This window comes from Leishmania mexicana, chromosome 18 (assembly GCF_000234665.1).
Source record: "Leishmania mexicana MHOM/GT/2001/U1103 complete genome, chromosome 18".
Lineage (NCBI taxonomy): Eukaryota > Euglenozoa > Kinetoplastea > Trypanosomatida > Trypanosomatidae > Leishmania > Leishmania mexicana.
In genome coordinates this window covers 513,941-530,915 of record NC_018322.1, presented here as the reverse complement: position 1 = coordinate 530,915, position 16,975 = coordinate 513,941, and the positions used below count along the sequence as shown (strand labels likewise).

The following is a 16,975-nucleotide window of genomic DNA, read 5'->3' as shown; positions in this document are numbered from 1 at the left end:
TCGTGGAAGGAGTCGTGGACACACAAGCGCACATGCGCACCGACACGCGCATGGGGAGAGGATAGGAAAGACGGGCTACACATCAGGAGAAGGGACGAAAAAAGACAAGGTAAAGACGAGAGAGTTGGAGCATGTGGAACAGACGAAAGCAGTCATAGATCGTCGGCCCACCTTCCGCCTCCTTCCCCCTCTTCAAAACACCCTCTTCAGCTGCGGTGGATACGTAAAGGTGATAAAACCTGTCGGCTGTTCTGCGCCGCCCTGTGTGCGCGCGTAATCCCATGGGTGGGTGTGAAAAGAATCCTCTCGCGCTCTTCGCGAGCTACCCGTGGCAACGCGTGGGCAGAGACACAGAGCAAAGGTCATACACAAAAATATCTCTCTGTTACTTGAGACTTGCACTCACGCACACGCCAGAGGATATGAACGGCTAAGAGATAACGAGGAGAGAGAGAAGGCGAAGACAGAGGGGCTTCGATGCGTGCTCAGTCAGCGGTGTCCTTGCACTTGCGCCGACGGAGATGTGCAGAAGCAGATAGAAGTCCAAGCAAAGAGAGCGAGGAGAAAGAAAAGTTTGGGAGGCGACAGAGTTGAGAGAGTCGATAAAAAATTATAATAATAATAGAGGAGTCCTCCGCCCACCCGTGCCTGGGGCGCCAACGCAAAGGGAAATGGCAAGACAGCCGCAGTTCAGGGCAACGAAAATCGCGGGCGTGCGCTTCCTACCCACTCCTACCGCCGCCCCCCCCCGCCCCCGCGCAGCGCTGCTCCTTCCCGTCCGTTTGTCTTCTCGTTCTCCGGACCGCTTCCGATGAAGCGGGGGAGAACAGCGTAAAAGGAGAAAAAAACAGACGAGAGGCAAAGCCAGCAGAAGACACACGGGCGAGCCAGAGGAGGAAGCGGAAGGGGAGGGCCGGCTGGTGTACAGGCGCTGAGGGCCCCACCCACCCACCCACGCGCCAACACCGCACTCGTCCGCGCAGGAGGCATCGAAAGGGAGAGGAAAACACTGCGTGGGGGGAGGCGAACGCGACGTATCATAACGGCACCGACGGGAGAAGATACGAAACGCAACGATGTACATGTGGCGTCCACAGGCCAGAGAGGGGACACAAGTGCAATAAATAGGCCACAGAGAAGCAGAGAGAAAGGGGAGAGAGAGACGTAGGCAACGGAGCCCCCTCCCCCACCACTACCGTCGCATGCCTTCTTCGCCTCTCTGGCTTCACGGTAGCACCGGAGGATGCCGACCCATACAAACCAAATCAACGACAACAGAGGGGGAGATGGCAGAGATGGGGGGGGGCATGAGCGAGAGCAGCATCCCAATACAGCAACGAACAGAACACAAAGAACGCATGGTGGTTGAGCAAGGGAAGAAGGCTGTACATAGCGAACACGGATATCCAGAAAGCATTGCACAAGAGAAACGGAAACAATGGAAAGGGGAAACAAAATGAGTTATAGTCACCATCTACTCACCTCACCACCACGTCACCCATCCGCGTCCTCGTGCATGGCCTCCTCTACACGGTAGATACCCTTGATGGCGCGCATCAGCTCCTCGGCAGAGCGCTCGAAGCACGCACCCCAGCGGCACGGATCACCCTCCAGCAACTGCACGGAGCCCACGCTTCTCCTCGGCGCACCTGGCACTGTCGGCTGCACCGTCGCCTCCTTGTTCTCGTCGTCGAAAAGGCGCACACGGTTCAAGAGGCCCGCGGATAAGCCTGGAGCGCCGTGCAGCACACCCGCATCGTAGGTGACGAGGGTGATAGTCTGTAGGCCGCTGATGCCGTTGCAGGCGCGCAGCAGCGCTTTCGGGTCGGTCCTAGAGTCGGGCCCCTGCTCCTGAAGCACATCCACGATGCGCAGCGGCAGCTTCAGCGTCGCGAACGCTCTGTTGGCCACGCTGCCGACGTCCTGGATGTCCACCGCCTGTGTACGCCATCTGCACACGCTGAAGGAGGGCAGGGCGTAAAGGAAGTCCTCGGTGGAAAAGATGTTGTTCTCGCGCCTGTACTTCCTATGCTCATCCTCAACGCTGATCGGGGCGTCGCTGAGAAGCCTGGGGTTCTCGATGTTCATCATCATCTCCGTCGACGCGAGAGCCAGGCAGGAGCAGACCGCTGAAAACATGGGCTTGAAGGGGTGATGCACGAGAGCGTGTGCCATGTCGTAGCCCTTCGTGTCCTCGTGCATCGACTCCTGCGTCACCTCCGTTGTCAACAGAATCGTCCCGTGCGCACGGAGGCTGACACTGTCCCAGCTGCACATGGCGTTGAACAGCACCGCCAAGGGACAGGCGAAAGAGCGGTAGAAGGAGGACGGGCTCGCATCGGAGAGCACTACCATCTTCTTCGACGCCACATAGTCCACGACAAAGGCGAAACTGTTGCCATGGTTACCGTTCCACACGGTCTCATCCGCCTGCAGAACATTCACGTCGTACCTGACGATCAGCTTGCGCTTGTCAGGCTCGGCAATGGCGTACTGGATAGACTCCAGTAGGTCCGCCTCTGAACGCACCGGGTATGTGGGCGTTCCGCCGGCCTCAGCGGCCTCCTCTTTAGGCGGTAGGTTCCCCTCGTAGAAGTCGTAGTGCGTTGTCGCCACACTCACGGCGTCATCGAGGGCGTAGTGGGAGTAGTTCTGGATCACAAACGCGGCCCCCTCGAGGGGCATATTCGGTGATAAGAAGTACGAGATGTGGAAGCCGCAGAAGTTGAGAAAGTGCTCCACGTTGGTTCCCGCAAACCCCAATCGTTCTACGGCATCGGCCAGCACGGTCAGCGGATACGGGCAGGGCGGGTACTCAAACCGGTGGTACGCCGCCGGGGTTGGCGGGGGTAGGAAGTTGCGCGCGCACTGCAGCGCGTTCTCGTGAAAGTGCTTCCCCTCTAGGGCTTTGATGATCCTCCTGCTCCTGGAAGCAACGATATATCCGTAGCCCATGACAGCGTTGTACAGACGCGAGATCGGGATGTGCCACGTCTTGCGGAACCGCTTCACGTTCACGTCAGCCAGCCGCACAACGCCGCGCTCCTCATCCACGCCGATGACAATCGCAAAGTGCGCCGGATCGCTCCTAGAATCGATGCGCACGTTCAGGGCGATGTTCATGTCGAAGCTGATGAGCATCACGCTCTTCGACTCGATCATCAGCTGCAGATGATGCACAAAGCGATCATCGGTGATGTTCGGCTGCCCATCCGCGGCGCCGTCGCGACGGGAGGGTAGGACGAGGCCGATGCACACGTCCTGGTCGATCTGCAGCTGCTGGAGAAAGACGTGATACCACCCGTACGCCATCTCGATAGAGCCTTTGTTGCTTTCACACACGATCATGGATAGCGGCAGTCGCAGCTGCTGGCATACCTTCGTCAGCGGAATGCCGCGCAGCTTGACGTCGCACACGCTCGTCTTGCCAAGCAGATTCCGGCTACTCTGCTTGCGACGCGCCGACTCCGTCAGGAGGAAGGTAACCGAGAGGTGGTGCAGCATGGCGAGGCCCAGCACGTGCGGCGCAATCTTCACGTTCAGCACGCTTGTCACGAGGCCACCGGCGCTGCTGCCGTCCAGCACAAAGAGTGGGAACATTGACGGCACCTTTGGCGGGAAAGACTCGCTCATGAAGACGCGCACATAACCACGCGAGAGGCCCAAGTACTTGTCCGACTGCTGAACCGACTCGTAGAGTGCGTGCAGGCTCACCAGTTGTTCCTCCACCACGAGGTTCGAAAAGGTGCTGGCGAAACGGCGAACGTCGTGCCGCGCGTGGACCCCCTCCTCGCCCTCGTCGTCCTTGAAGTGCAGCGGGTGCTCCTCCGCAGAAAGGTACGGTGTCAACAACTTCACCTCGTGACTCACGGAGTTAAAGTCCAGCAGAATGCCGAACAGGCCGGCCACGTTGGCGGAAAAGCGGGCGGTTGCCATGACCGCGGCCGCCTCCTCCTCGGTGTCGCACTGGTTGCTGCGCAGCCGCAGCTGGGCCTGCTCCAGCACGTATGGGTTGTAGTAGAAAATGTACATCGACTTCTCCTCCCCCAGGTGCAGCAGCAGCTCCTTGCGGAGCTGTGTGGGGTTCATGATGGGCGGGTGCTCGCCCATCCCCTGCATGTCCTCGCCAAACTCCGGGTCTAGCACTTCCTTGTCGAAGGTGGCCATTTCGCAGTGTATGTGCGCCAGCTGCCTCAGTTCATCCTCGCTCAGACACCGCGACGCCTCCGCGTCGTCCTCGAACTCGTCCTCCGTACAACTGCTCTTATGCACCGCGGTGCGGTGGTAGCAGACGTGGATGTAGTCGCTCACGACGTCGAAGAGCTCCGCCAGCGTGATGGTAGGCAAGGAGATGTAGTGCACACCCATGCGGTTTGCACGCAGCACCTTCTCCACGGGCGTCGGCACCCTCGACACGTAGCTAATGGCCAGCGACGCACAGCACAGCCACGAGCATGGCGCGCCGGGTAGCAATAGCTTCTCGATGTCGCGTTTGTTGAACAGACCCGCCTTGTTGCGCGGAAGCACATCGTCGAAGCGTGGGATCGGCGCGAAGAACCTCTCTCGGACGTGCTTCACGACGTTAGCTTGGCGGCGTGAAACGCCACCGAGTCTGTCGACCGCCTGGGCGTTGTCGACCGCGTGGTTGCCAGACTCTCCAAGAGAGAAGCACACCTTCGCATCCGTCAGCGTGCTCGCCTGGCTGGAGAATTGGCGAAACTCACGACCCACTGCCACCACCTCGCCTCTCTCGCCGGTGCCCCAGGTAGAGCCCCTGTCGGCTGGCGGCGTGGCCGACGACAGCGAAGCAGGAAAGGAGTGTGCTGTCCTCGATCTTTCACCCCCCTCCCTAAACCTCATCGCCCGGCGATCACTGGCGGCGACAGCCGAGGAGCACGCGTTCGCATGCGAGACATCCTTGAGGTCTACTCTCTGCCGCACCTGAGCCGCTGTCCTGTTGCTGGGCTCGCTGTGGTCTGTAGCCGCAGCTGGCGTCTGGGCAGGTGAGAACGCTGGCTTTCCGGCGCTGTGCCGCGCAGCATTCGGTAACGTGTGACCTGCATCACTGCTGCTATCGCTAGAGTCGTTCGAAGACGAGTCGCTGCCGATGCTAGCGTTGGGGCTGTCGAGTATGTCAGCGTGGTCAACGAAGTGAAGGTCCAGTGGGCTATGTTGCCGGTTAGCTTTAGCGGTGGCTGGTGTAGCAGCTGCAGCAGTGGCGGAGGATTCCACGACAGCCGACGTGGCAGCGGATGTTTTCGGCTTCGCTACCACGGTCGACGTCGACGCCGACGTCAGTGGGACGGGTGGGAGTGGCGTCGCCATTGCAGACGGAATCGGCTGCAGATGATGATTAGCCGCGGCCTTGCTGCCTGGCGCACCGGTTGTCGCGATGGGGACGAGAGAGCCGAGCACACTCTCGGCTGTCGAGTTGTTGCCCAGCGCTTCCGTCGGTAGCTCGCGCGACGTCGCCGGTGATGCCGTTCGCTGAATCTCTTTGTGCAGGAGATTCAGCTTTGCCTCGATGGCCTTGAGGTGAACCTCCGTCTTCTGATAGGCTGCTTGCATGGCCTCAACCACCTGGTGATCATCACTGTGGGTCTGTGGCGCAGAGGTAGGCGCGGTCGTCGCGGCGCGCGGCACGAAGCTGTCCCGAAAGCCACTGCCCGGGGGCATGCCTGCGAGCGGCGGCACCGGCGACACTGGCACCGAGGCGACGCGCGTCGTCGGGTTCAGCCTCACACGCGTCACATGCTTCATGGGAATCGAATTCTTCGGCGGAGCGTTCTTGGTGACATTAGCCTGGGGGGGCAGCGCAGGTCCAGTGCTCTTGTCGCCTATGGGAGGCGACACCAAGCGCGAGGGTGGCGGCTGGCCAGCGAAGGACGGGTCCACATCGGACGGCATCAGACCAAACGGCGGAGGGAAGAAGGAAAGGATGAACAGAAACAGGCGAAAGCGCAGGGTAGAGGAGGGGGAAAAAACGAGGAAAAGAGAGGGGCGGCACGCACACGCCAAGGAAGGAGTCTCCCCCGTCGTATGTATCGTCACACGCAGCACACCCGTCCTTATTGGTGTTGCTCTGGCTTGTTCTCCACCCGTCCCTTCTCTTTTTCGACTAGCGGGGAAGAGGAGCGCGTGTGGCAGTGGCGTGGTGACGGGGGGACGGAGGTGCAAAGCGGGGGAGGGAGGGGAGGGGGGGATGCCGGCCGCTGTGGGAGTCGCTCCCAAAAAAAGACCCACGCGAAGTGGGCATGCATAACCACAAGAGAGAGAGGGAGACATTGCAGGACGTATAAAGTGAATTCGAGGGTGTAGGGAGGGAGAGGAGGGCACTGCGCACAAGGCGCGTGTGTCTCTATGAGGGAGTGCAGTTGTGGAGGGTGCGAAGCATATGTTCGCTATTCCCCCCCACCGCGCGCGCGCACATCCTCGCTGCGCGCATACGTATCGCTGCATCACCTGTGCGCTGCGGTCCCCGCATGTCGATCCTCCTTGTGACACGAGGGAGAAAAACAAACAACTGAGACGGCGTCCCCATTCACGCTTTGCCGCATTACTTCTTCGCCAATTTGGCGGTCCTCGCGGCAGATTTTTTTTGTTTTTTTTTTCGTTGCTTCTCGGCTGGTTGAACGTATCCAGACGCCAGCAGTCCGGCTGAGTGCGGGCAGCAACGTCCAGCGCCTCATTCCCCCATCCTCCGAGAGCCGCCGCCGGCAGCGCACAAGCTAGTGAACACGCACACGTCCTGCAGGCACAGTTGCGCGCTTTCAGCATCGTCGTCCTTTTTTGACTCCCTCTACAGCACCTTTCCCTCCACCACCACGTTGTAGGCGACCCACAGCACCGCACACAGCAGTCCAAAGGCGTTGGTAACGAAGACAGCCTCGCGCACCATCTCCCACCACCCTAGCCGCTGATGTGCCTCATCGCCAGAGCCTTTTGGATCTGTTCGCCGTCGCCACTCCTCCTGACCCATTTCCGCCGTGCACAGGATGATATCGGCCACCATGGGGCACGTGTGAGGAGACAGCCACGAGGCCGTCTGCGGAGAGATCTGTTTCGCCGGTGTGGCCTTCTCCGCCGGTGCGTCTGCCGCAGTAGCGGGGGTGGGGGTTGGAACGGCGGCCCTGTCCGTCTCAGTCAACGCAGCAGCGGCTGTTGTCAGGCCGCTGTCCTCCCTTGCCGGCGATGCACCACGGCGGCGGCGCAGACCCGTCAATGAGGACGGTGGCGGGGGCAAAGACGGCGCAGGCGCGGCGCCATCTGGGCTGGCCGCATCCTCCTCCGGCGCAGCATGGTTTTCCAGCCGGTTTACCACACGCTTCATCTCACTCGGCGTGTCGGCCGCCACTGTGGAGGAGAACTCTGCTGACGCACCTGGCAAGGCAGCGGGCCCATCACTTCCGCTGACGTAGTGCAGGAGGAGGGCATCGTATGGAGTGCCGTCAATGTCGTAGTACGCCTTCAGCACGCGGTGCAGCACAAAGCCACGGTGGGCGTAGAAATTGGTAGCGTTGAGGTTACCAGGCAGACAGTGCAGCCAGACGTCCCGCACACCAGTTTGGACGACAAAGCGACGTGCCTCACGGCGCACCTCGTCCGCCTCTTCGTCTGTGAGCACATCTGGTGCCAGTCGATCACGGGCGCGCTGCTCGTCAATCTCTTCTTCGGTCAGGCCACAATTCCGCAGTCGGAGGCGTGCCTGCCGATCCTCAACCCAGCTCTGCAGCTCTGGCAGGTACGTGAGGAGATTCTGGAAGATGGAGGGATGGGCTTGAGCGGGGCTCGATGACTGGGACGGCGCAGCAGAGATCGACGGCGGCAGAGCCCCGTCTGATGGAGCATCCCTCTTGTGCGGACTGTCATCGCCGCCATCCTCGCATGTGCCACCCGCGGCGGACGCGGAGGTTCCGGCGAGTAGCGCCCTCGCCCCTGCTTTGCGCTTCTTTACCTGTGCGTCCGCCAGCAGCGCAATCAGCTTCCGCTTGTCATAGTGCAAGTAGTCCTGCGCGTACATGGGGCGCTGCTGCGTCACGTACGTGATGAAGCGCTGTAGCAGCGCGTGCCCCACCCCGCAGGTCTGAAAGGGTGGGTCAACCGCGAAAGAGCCGATGTAGGCAGTGGGGTTTGAAAGAAGGTGGCCTGCGTCGTGGCGTGCGTAGGCGATCTGGCCAATGATAAAGCCTACCACAACGGTGTGTGCCGCCGAGTCGCTGCCGTCGCTGTTGCGCAACGATTTGGTGTCCCTGTGAGCATCATCGGCCTCCTTGCGAGCAGCAACACGCTCCTGCTCCACGATGATGCGCTCCACCTGCGCGCATTCCTGCAGAGCCTCAGCAGTCATGCTGCACTGAGAGACCGGTGGCGGAACCGGCGTTGCTGTGGAAGCGGACGAAGGTGACGACGATGACGACGCAGCACTTGCCGTCTGCGTGGGCACCGTCTTCGGCGTATTGCCCTTCGTCTCCCTCCAGTGCTGTACCCACTCCTGGTACGTCGCCTGGGTCACCAGTGCCACCAGGCCCATACAAGCATCGTGGTCCAGCAGCCACTCGTAGTAGGAGGCGGTGTAGCTGATAGGGTACGCGTCCTTGTGCATCTCATACAGTCTGCGGAGCTCCGTCGGCTGCACACCCCAGCGCAGCCGGAGGAAGGCGCAAGTGGTCAATTCAGGCGCAGCCGCCGTAGCTTCAGTGTCGCTGCATGCACCCGTCGAGGACAACGGCGACGACGACACGCCTGCAGCACTGGTGGCGGCGGTCGTGATGGCAGGAGCTTTGACGGGCAGCTGCACCATCTCCGGTGCAGGGTAACATCGACATACCTCCAAACTCTCGCTAGACGCGCCTGTCGACCCGGCATACGGCGTCGCTGTTGGCGAGGACATTGTTGCAGTGCAAACGAAACGGCGGATCAGGGGGAAAGCTACGGGTTATTCTCACTAGTGTATTCGCTCTCGCGCTTCTCGATGTCCTCACTACGCCAGCATCATCAGCGTGGGTTCCTTCGAGATCGGTGATGGAGGGAGAGGAGGGTGCAAGCAATGAGTGCCAATGCCCTGGTTAGAAAACCAAAAAGAGGAAGGAAAGGGACTTTTTTCCGGTGTTCATACGCCGTGCCCATGTCGCAGCCATACAACACGAGGTCCAGCGCCACTCGACCCCCCAACACCCCACCCCTCGCGACCGTCACAGGCACCATCGCGTCAGGCCGAGCTGACCTGGACACGCGCCTTACAGCAGTGCGCCGAGCCAGCCACCTGAGCAGGGGAGGGGGAGGGGGAGGGGGGGCCTGCCTCAGCCTCTACCCACCCACCCATCCTCTCTGCAGGTCGCCTCACAGCGGCTCCCCCATCATGCCGGTCACCACACCAGAAGTGCATCCCCCTCGGGATGGCACTCAGGCTCCCCACACCAGTAGGCAGCGAGGTGCTCTGACGTCCCTTACGTCGTTGGCACTTGACCCTGTCGCCGCCAGAAGTGGTTCGGCATCGGCAAGGGGATAGAGGGGGGCGGGAGTGCTGCTGCTGCTGCTTGGCTTCGCCTCACATGATGAGGTTACTGGACCCTGCGGTGCCGCGCACTGAGGAGTGTTCCCTCCCCCTCCCTGTCATTAGGGAAGGGGGGGCAAAAGTTGGGGCAAGTGCAGAGCCCAGAACTTCTAATCGCTTCACGTACACCACGTGCGAGTCCAACCGCGACGGTGCGCATGTCGAACGTTCAACGCATGCCCTTGCGTGTTCAAGCGATCCCTAGACAAAGTCCCAAAATGGAACGGATGGCAGGGCAGCTGCCCATGTCAGCGAGCCACCGTGCGATTCAACGAGATGGGAAAATCTCGAACGCAGCAGAGGTGAGGAGGGGGCGGGGGTACAGGTCGGACTTTGAATTTTGTTGCGTGGGTGTATCACAGAAGCACAGCCGAAGCTCAAGAGTAAGGAACACACGTGAAGAACCCTCAACACGAGTTATTCGCCCCCCCCCAGCCTGAATGGCGGAGAAGAGGAATGCCCGACGTGAGGCGTTAAAGCAGACCAAAAGGGACAAAACCACACGTGGCCTCTTTGGTGTGTGTGTGATAGAGAAACAACGACGACGAGGAAACACTCACGTGGTAGTACCGTGGAAAACAGCAGCCATCATGATGAACCCAAAAACAAAGACGCGCACGTGCACACACGCACACACACACACAGCACAATGCAAAACCTCGTACGACTAACGCACGAAAACGCGAAGGGAAAAAAAAACGTGAGGTGTCGGGAGGGGCGGAGGGTCAAACGGCCAGCCCAAAGGCGCCGAAAACGCTATGAGAAAACGAGTCCCCCAAACGGTTCGCTGTAAAGGATGGGAAAGTAGAAGACGCTAACAGGAAAATGAGGAAGGTGGTGCCGATGGTTTGGGGTTACTTAGGAGGAGTGTGCATTGGCAGTGACTCGCGGCAACATGCAAGAGAGTAGCGGCAAGTACCGCAGAAGTGTTTGGAGTGTTCATGATTGGCCTCGCCAATGAAAGGCCCGCATCATGTCGATACCTGTAAAAGGCTCTGGACCAGAAGAGCGAAATAATGACTCCGGGTAAACTCGCTTCCCGACACACTATTCCTAAGGTTAGTCGTGCTTTGCTCATAAGAGAGATGGTGCGAGGACATACAGAGAGACAAAGGTAGTCTACATAGCAGCTTGTGTACGTGTGTCCCTGTGTGTGTGTGTGTGTGTGTGCATTCGTTTGAAGTAGGGAGGTGGGAAGGAGAAGGTAAGGGTGCGCCAAGTTGGCTAGAGATCGCAGCGAGAACAAGAGGGAGAATAAGGTCGCAGTTCGCAGTACTTTCTTTGCCAGCTTTTATTGCAGCCCCCGAGCAGAGCTACAGGGTGGAAGGGGGAGGGGGGAGAGGCGCATCGGAGTACACAAAGTCACATAACAAATTCACAGACATACCTGGCGCGGAGATAGACTGCAGAGGAGAAATCGACCTCGAATGCGTCCTCATACGCACTCTGCACACTCCTCTTGCCCTCTGTCTTCCATGCCCTTGGTGCCTTATTTCTTTGGTGTATTATTTTTTTGTTTTGTTTTGCAGCCGATAAGCTGTCGCACCCTAGCCCCTTCTTTGGTCGACAGTTGTGTGTGCGTGTGCCAATTTTGCCAGCGTTGTTTGCTGTGGTGCGTTCTGCGCTTAATTTCAATGCCGCTGGCTCTCCGTGCGTTTCCCCATCCACTACTCTTACCTCACTGTCAGCACTCCCCCCTCCTCCGCCTCCGCCTCTCCTGCTTTGCTCTTTTCCTCTGTCACCCCCATACGCACACCTTGACCTTCACCACCCCAACGAATTGCCTTGAATGAGAGAGAGGAGGGGCGCAAGGCGGTGGAGACCAAGGCAGGTAGGTAGTCGCCTGATGAGCACACGCACACAGGCACCATCGTGAGAAAGAATAATAATAAGAATGTTTTCAAGTTGCTGAGCACGTACATCAACAGCAACGTGCACGGGGGGAAGACATATTTGAGCGATATATGCAGAATCGATACAAAATAATAATGTGTCGAGTAAGAAGGGAAGAGCAAGACGACTGGAACGTTGTGGGCGGTGGCCTACGCATAAACGCGAAGGAAGCGCGCACACAAAGCCGCCCCCAGCCCACAACCTCCCCCCCCCATAAAATCAGCTGGCTCGCCGTTCTGCATACCATTAGCCATATTGCTAAGGTGTTTTGTTGTCTTTTTGTTTGTTCTGCGTTTCCTTTGCCTAGATGTGGATATCGATATATACATATACACATACATACATATATACATATACATATATATATATATCCTTAGATGTGTACGTGTATAACATGTATGTAGTGGGCGAGACGAAGCAAGAAAATCGCTAAGAAACACAAGAAACGGCATCTAGCATCTACCTTACGTCACGTGTGTGCGTGTGCAAGTGTGCACGCACACACGGACACACGGACAGGAAGACAGAGTCAGGCGCATACACAGGAGTGAGCGAGAGACGAAAGAAACATTAAGGGCAGCTCAGCGTGCAATAGGAGTGCGTGCACGCGAACAGAGAACGAATAAAAGGAGGAAACGAAAAATGCTCGGGAGGGGCGGCCATCGAGTCACGGCAGGTGTGGCGCAACACTGGTCCGTGCAGGTACCGGCATGCAGCAAGCATACTGAACCACGCGTGGGCCTCCCCCTCCCCCTCCCCCGCTGCGCGCAGTAAAAAAAGGAAAAACAAGGGCTTTCCTGCTCTTCTTTGATATGTGGACACGCGTGGGTGAGGAGGGGAAGCGCCATCACATGCCTGTGCGTGATCTGCGCGTGTTCATATATAATTACTTCTCTGTCCTCCCAAGCCACTTTCACTGCATTTTTGGTACATCTCCCCGACACACACACACAAACCCACCTCTGTGGATCATAGCGCGTGTCTCTGTATATGCCGACGTTAGAAGTCGTACCTTCATCACTGAGTGGCGCTCACAAGACTCAAAACGACAAAACGACTGGATATTACTCCACCAATTCGCACGTCTCCGGTCAAGAACGCCGTATGCTGTCATCTGTGCACGTGTGTCTGTCTGTACCTGTGAGTGGGTCTCGTCGAACCAAGGAACCGCCAACCAGAAACAGCCCCTCGTCCGCGCTCCTGGACACGTGCATGACGGCTGGCGAAAGAGCTAGCTCTGTGCTTCACCTCCACAGACTTTGTGGGTGGAGACAGCGCCACACACAGGCAGGCGCCATCAGTAATGGTGAGAGTACCAGCCACTGCCGTGAACCAGAACCCCCCCACACAAGTGAACGATACCCCACACCATACGTACACCACACGTCTGACACCGCTCAGCCTCCAGCTGGGCGACCAGCGGTCGCCACCTTTATTCTTTCACCCATTAGTTCTTCTTCACGCAACACAGCGGGTACTCCAGCATCGATAGCTCCCTTACAACCACGCAGCCACAGCCCCCGCCGTGCCCTAGCGGCGCTCCTTCATCGTACGGGTGCTGTACTCTATCGTGAAGAAGCAAATCATTGTGTGTATCGCACACCGGCAAAAGTAAGGTGCAAAGGCGCCGTATATGGCCAGTAAACCCTCCTCCTTGAAGATGCGGCCAATGCACTGCACAGCGTTGTGGTACCTCCTCTCCGCGCCAGCGCTGAGCTTCGCCTCCGCCGACATCCGCACACGCGCCACCTCCACTGGCATCGTCACGACGCTGTAGAGCAAGGCCGTGATCACACTCGCAATGTTGACGACGAGGTTGTCGCCGAGCGGGTCCGCGCGCTTCACGTTGCGCTTGCGCAACATCGTCAGCACCTGGTCGTGCACCGCCACCTGCGACACGCCCACCAGCGCCGCACGCGACGCCAGAGCGCCAAAGCCGCTCCACAGCCCAGTCACGCCGCGGCTCTTCAGAACCCCGTTCCAGGCCTGCAGCATGGACAGCTTCTCCTTGCCTTTGCTCGTGGTCTGCAGAACCAGGCACACCTCCACCGGAGAGGACAGGAAGGAGGCAAAGACGCCAGCAGACGCGCCGGCGAGAGCGCGGTCAAACGGCGTCGCCCCAGAAGGATCCGCGGACTTCTTCAGCCCCAGCGCAACCTCACCCTCCAGGATGCCATCGCGAAAACTCGGGTAGCAGCCCAGACGGACGGTTGTGTAGATCAACTGGCGCATCAGGCCACTAGACAGACCCGTGTAGATGCCCTTCCTCGCCGTCGCCTTTAAGGACTCCAGCTGGCTTGTCCCGGGTGCCGCCATCATCACCGTGTTCTTCCACATCTCGAAGGGGTGCGTGAAGCACCAGCCAAACATGCCGGCGAAGCCTGACACGCAGAGCGTCTGCCAGAGCGGGAGGGACGGAGCCGGCGCCTTGGGCGCTGAAGCGGTCTGTGGAGACATGGCCAAGGAGGGGTGGAGCAAGACGCCAAGCGAAGAGAAAGAGAGCGGGGTGCGGGAGAAACGCTCGCGGAGAAGAGCGCTACAACGCCTACGTCAGCAGTGGTTGGGGCGGTGGTAGAAGCGGCGGTCTTTGGTTATCGTGTTTGCGATGGCGGCTGCGCTGCGGTCTTATGTCCGCGGTTAGGTGCGTCAACGAGCCGCGCGCAGAGGTAGGCGCAGACGCGGGTGAAGAGGGGCGGAGAAGGGGGACGTCGAGAGGGTTGGGCGGGTGCGGCGGTTTTTGGAGGCAGAGAGAGCGAGAGAGTAGAGGCATCGGGATCGCTGACCGTGCATCGGTGCAAAAACAAGCAAAGCACGGCGGTGACCAGCCAGCGCAGGGAGATGCAGGAAGGTGTGGCGAGGATGGCGGCGTTAGCTGCACGCGGAGACGTGCAGCGGCACGAGGAAAGAGGACCAGGAGGGGGCGTAGATGCATCCTCCCTCCCCCCTCACTCCGCCGACGGACGTGGCACACGCGTTGGCACACAGAGAAAGGCTGATTGAAAGGCAACGCCGCTCCCCCGTGTGGCCCAGCGATCACTTTGTCGCCGGCACCCCGCCCCGTCACGTTCATCCTGTCCTGTGTTCTGTTTTTTATTGCGTCGTTTTGTTGCAGTCTCCCCCATTCGTGTGCACTTTGGGGGATCGACTTGCCTCTTCACGGCACCACACGAGTGGCGTTCAGCATTAGAGAGGGAGGGCCGTAAAGCACGAAAGCACGCGATAGCTGTCAGCAGCAGCCTGGTGTACGGGAGAGAGAGCGGGCGGCCGCCACTTGTCAAGCCGGGGTGGGGGTGGAAAGGGGTGAAGAGCACCAGCCATACGGGGCACGTCGAAGAGGCTGGCAATCGCACGCGCATGGCCTACACCTGGAGCGAGTGGCATCACGGTCGCCCCCAGCGACCCGCCCCACCCCACCCCCAGCATCCCCCTTCACCCCCATCACACCCCTCCCGTGTCCTCCGTTCCTTCTTTCCCAACGTGTCTCGTCTGTGATAATAAGTTGTCAAAAACAAGAATGCAAGCAGCAGCGAGACACAGACGACGGCAGCAGTGGTCGCGGGGATGCGTCTCATGTACGAGCCCCAGCTCAACACACACGCATGGACGAGAAGGAAAAGAGTACGGCCGTGCTCGCACACAAGAACGCACGCACGGAGGGGGGGAATTCATGTCTATGGTCTTACCTGCAGAACCGCACAGAGCAATCGGGAGAACGGTGGCAAAGATATGAGAAAGAGCAGAAAATAAAGAGAGAACGGAAAAGGGGCCGCCGCCTCTGCCAGCACAGCCGTCACCCCCAGCCCCATCCCGTCACACCCACCACAGCATCCCCCACCCAGTCAGCCGCGCTGTATCCGGCCTCTCACCACCCACCCCCCTCACACCAACAAAGCAACGAAGAAAAGAATAGGGTCCAGAAAAGATGGCGGAGTGGGAGAGGAGGGCGGGGGGCGAAGAGGGGGGGGGACGACGTACGGCAGAAGAAGAGAGCAACAAAGAACGCTTGCAGATCAGTGAATCGTCACAAAACAAAAAACGAGCGGAGGAGCACGCCTGCGTCTGCATGTGCGAGTGGGGAGGGAGGGAGGTGGTCGTGCGCAGAGCCTGTCGGGTGACTAATGCAGCCGCGGAGGAACAGAGGGTGAGGCGGCAAGTGTTCGTGGAGGGGGAGGAGGAGGAGCAAGACAAGGGCAGAGGAGGGAACTCTCAACGAAAAGATGAGACGCGCGCACACAACTCCGTTAGAAAGCGAATTCTCAGTCAAGGACATGAGCGGGGAGAAGCAAGCACCGCACAAGTAGCTGTGCTCACCAGCGCGCATGTCCCTCCTCCCTCTTCCCCCCGACTAACCCCACCATACCTCCCAATCATCGAGTCCATCGCCACTCATCCCACCAACATCCTCACATTCGCGCGCACGGCGGCACCTCCGCTTTCTCCCCATCCCAGCCGCTCTCGTGCTGAACGTTCCCGCAGGGCTCACTTGATGAGGTTCGCCTTCTCCTGCTGCCGCTCACGCAGCACACGCGTCATGTACTCGATCACAAAGAAGCAAATCACCGTTTGCGACACGCAGCGAGAAAAGTAAGGCAGGTACGAGTCGTACATGGCCAGTAAACCCTCCTCCTTGAAGATGCGGCCAATGCACTGCACAGCGTTGTGGTACCTCCTCTCCGCGCCAGCACTGAGCTTCGCCTCCGCCGACATCCGCACACGCGCCACCTCCATTGGCATCGTCACAGCGCTGCAGATAAAGGCCGTGATCACACTCGCAATGTTGACGACGAGGTTGTCGCCGAGCGGGTCCGCGCGCTTCACGTTGCGCTTGCGCAACATCGTCAGCACCTGGTCGTGCACCGCCACCTGCGACACGCCCACCAGCGCCGCACGCGACGCCAGAGCGCCAAAGCCGCTCCACAGCCCAGTCACGCCGCGGCTCTTCAGAACCCCGTTGCAGGCCTGCAGCATGGACAGCTTCTCCTTGCCTTTGCTCGTGGTCTGCAGAACCAGGCACACCTCCACCGGAGAGGACAGGAAGGAGGCAAAGACGCCAGCAGACGCGCCGGCGAGAGCGCGGTCAAACGGCGTCGCCCCAGAAGGATCCGCGGACTTCTTCAGCCCCAGCGCAACCTCACTCTCCAGGATGCCATCGCGAAAACTCGGGTAGCAGCCCAGACGGACGGTTGTGTAGATCAACTGGCGCATCAGGCCACTAGACAGACCCGTGTAGATGCCCTTCCTCGCCGTCGCCTTTAAGGACTCCAGCTGGCTTGTCCCGGGTGCCGCCATCATCACCGTGTTCTTCCACATCTCGAAGGGGTGCGTGAAGCACCAGCCAAACATGCCGGCGAAGCCTGACACGCAGAGCGTCTGCCAGAGCGGGAGGGGCGGAGCCGGCGCCTTGGACTCCACGAGAGCGGCGTTCTTGGTAGAGGCGGTCATCGTGGAGTATCGGAGCCAGGTCACGCACGCGGGATCTTTGTTAGGTTGTATGTATGTATATGTAAATATATGTAAATATATATATAT

General features: G+C 59.5%; 4 protein-coding genes across 4 annotated transcripts; all 4 read right to left on the bottom strand.

Moving 5' to 3' along the window:
• Positions 1 to 1,494: 1,494 nt before the first annotated feature.
• On the bottom strand, positions 1,495 to 5,907 carry LMXM_18_1320 (conserved hypothetical protein; the record flags this gene model as incomplete). The annotated part of the gene is made up of 1 exon (XM_003874094.1): positions 1,495 to 5,907. The coding sequence occupies one exon, from the start codon at positions 5,905 to 5,907 to the stop codon at positions 1,495 to 1,497; it is 4,413 nt and encodes a 1,470-aa protein (XP_003874143.1).
• Positions 5,908 to 6,799: 892 nt separating this feature from the next.
• On the bottom strand, positions 6,800 to 8,890 carry LMXM_18_1310 (conserved hypothetical protein; the record flags this gene model as incomplete). Its single annotated transcript, XM_003874093.1, has 1 exon — positions 6,800 to 8,890. One exon carries the CDS (start codon positions 8,888 to 8,890, stop codon positions 6,800 to 6,802), a length of 2,091 nt encoding a protein of 696 aa, XP_003874142.1.
• A 4,086-nt stretch (positions 8,891 to 12,976) lies between these two features.
• Positions 12,977 to 13,903, bottom strand: LMXM_18_1300 (conserved hypothetical protein; the record flags this gene model as incomplete). Its single annotated transcript, XM_003874092.1, has 1 exon — positions 12,977 to 13,903. One exon carries the CDS (start codon positions 13,901 to 13,903, stop codon positions 12,977 to 12,979), a length of 927 nt encoding a protein of 308 aa, XP_003874141.1.
• Positions 13,904 to 15,925: 2,022 nt separating this feature from the next.
• On the bottom strand, positions 15,926 to 16,888 carry LMXM_18_1290 (conserved hypothetical protein; the record flags this gene model as incomplete). Its single annotated transcript, XM_003874091.1, has 1 exon — positions 15,926 to 16,888. One exon carries the CDS (start codon positions 16,886 to 16,888, stop codon positions 15,926 to 15,928), a length of 963 nt encoding a protein of 320 aa, XP_003874140.1.
• Positions 16,889 to 16,975: the final 87 nt, after the last annotated feature.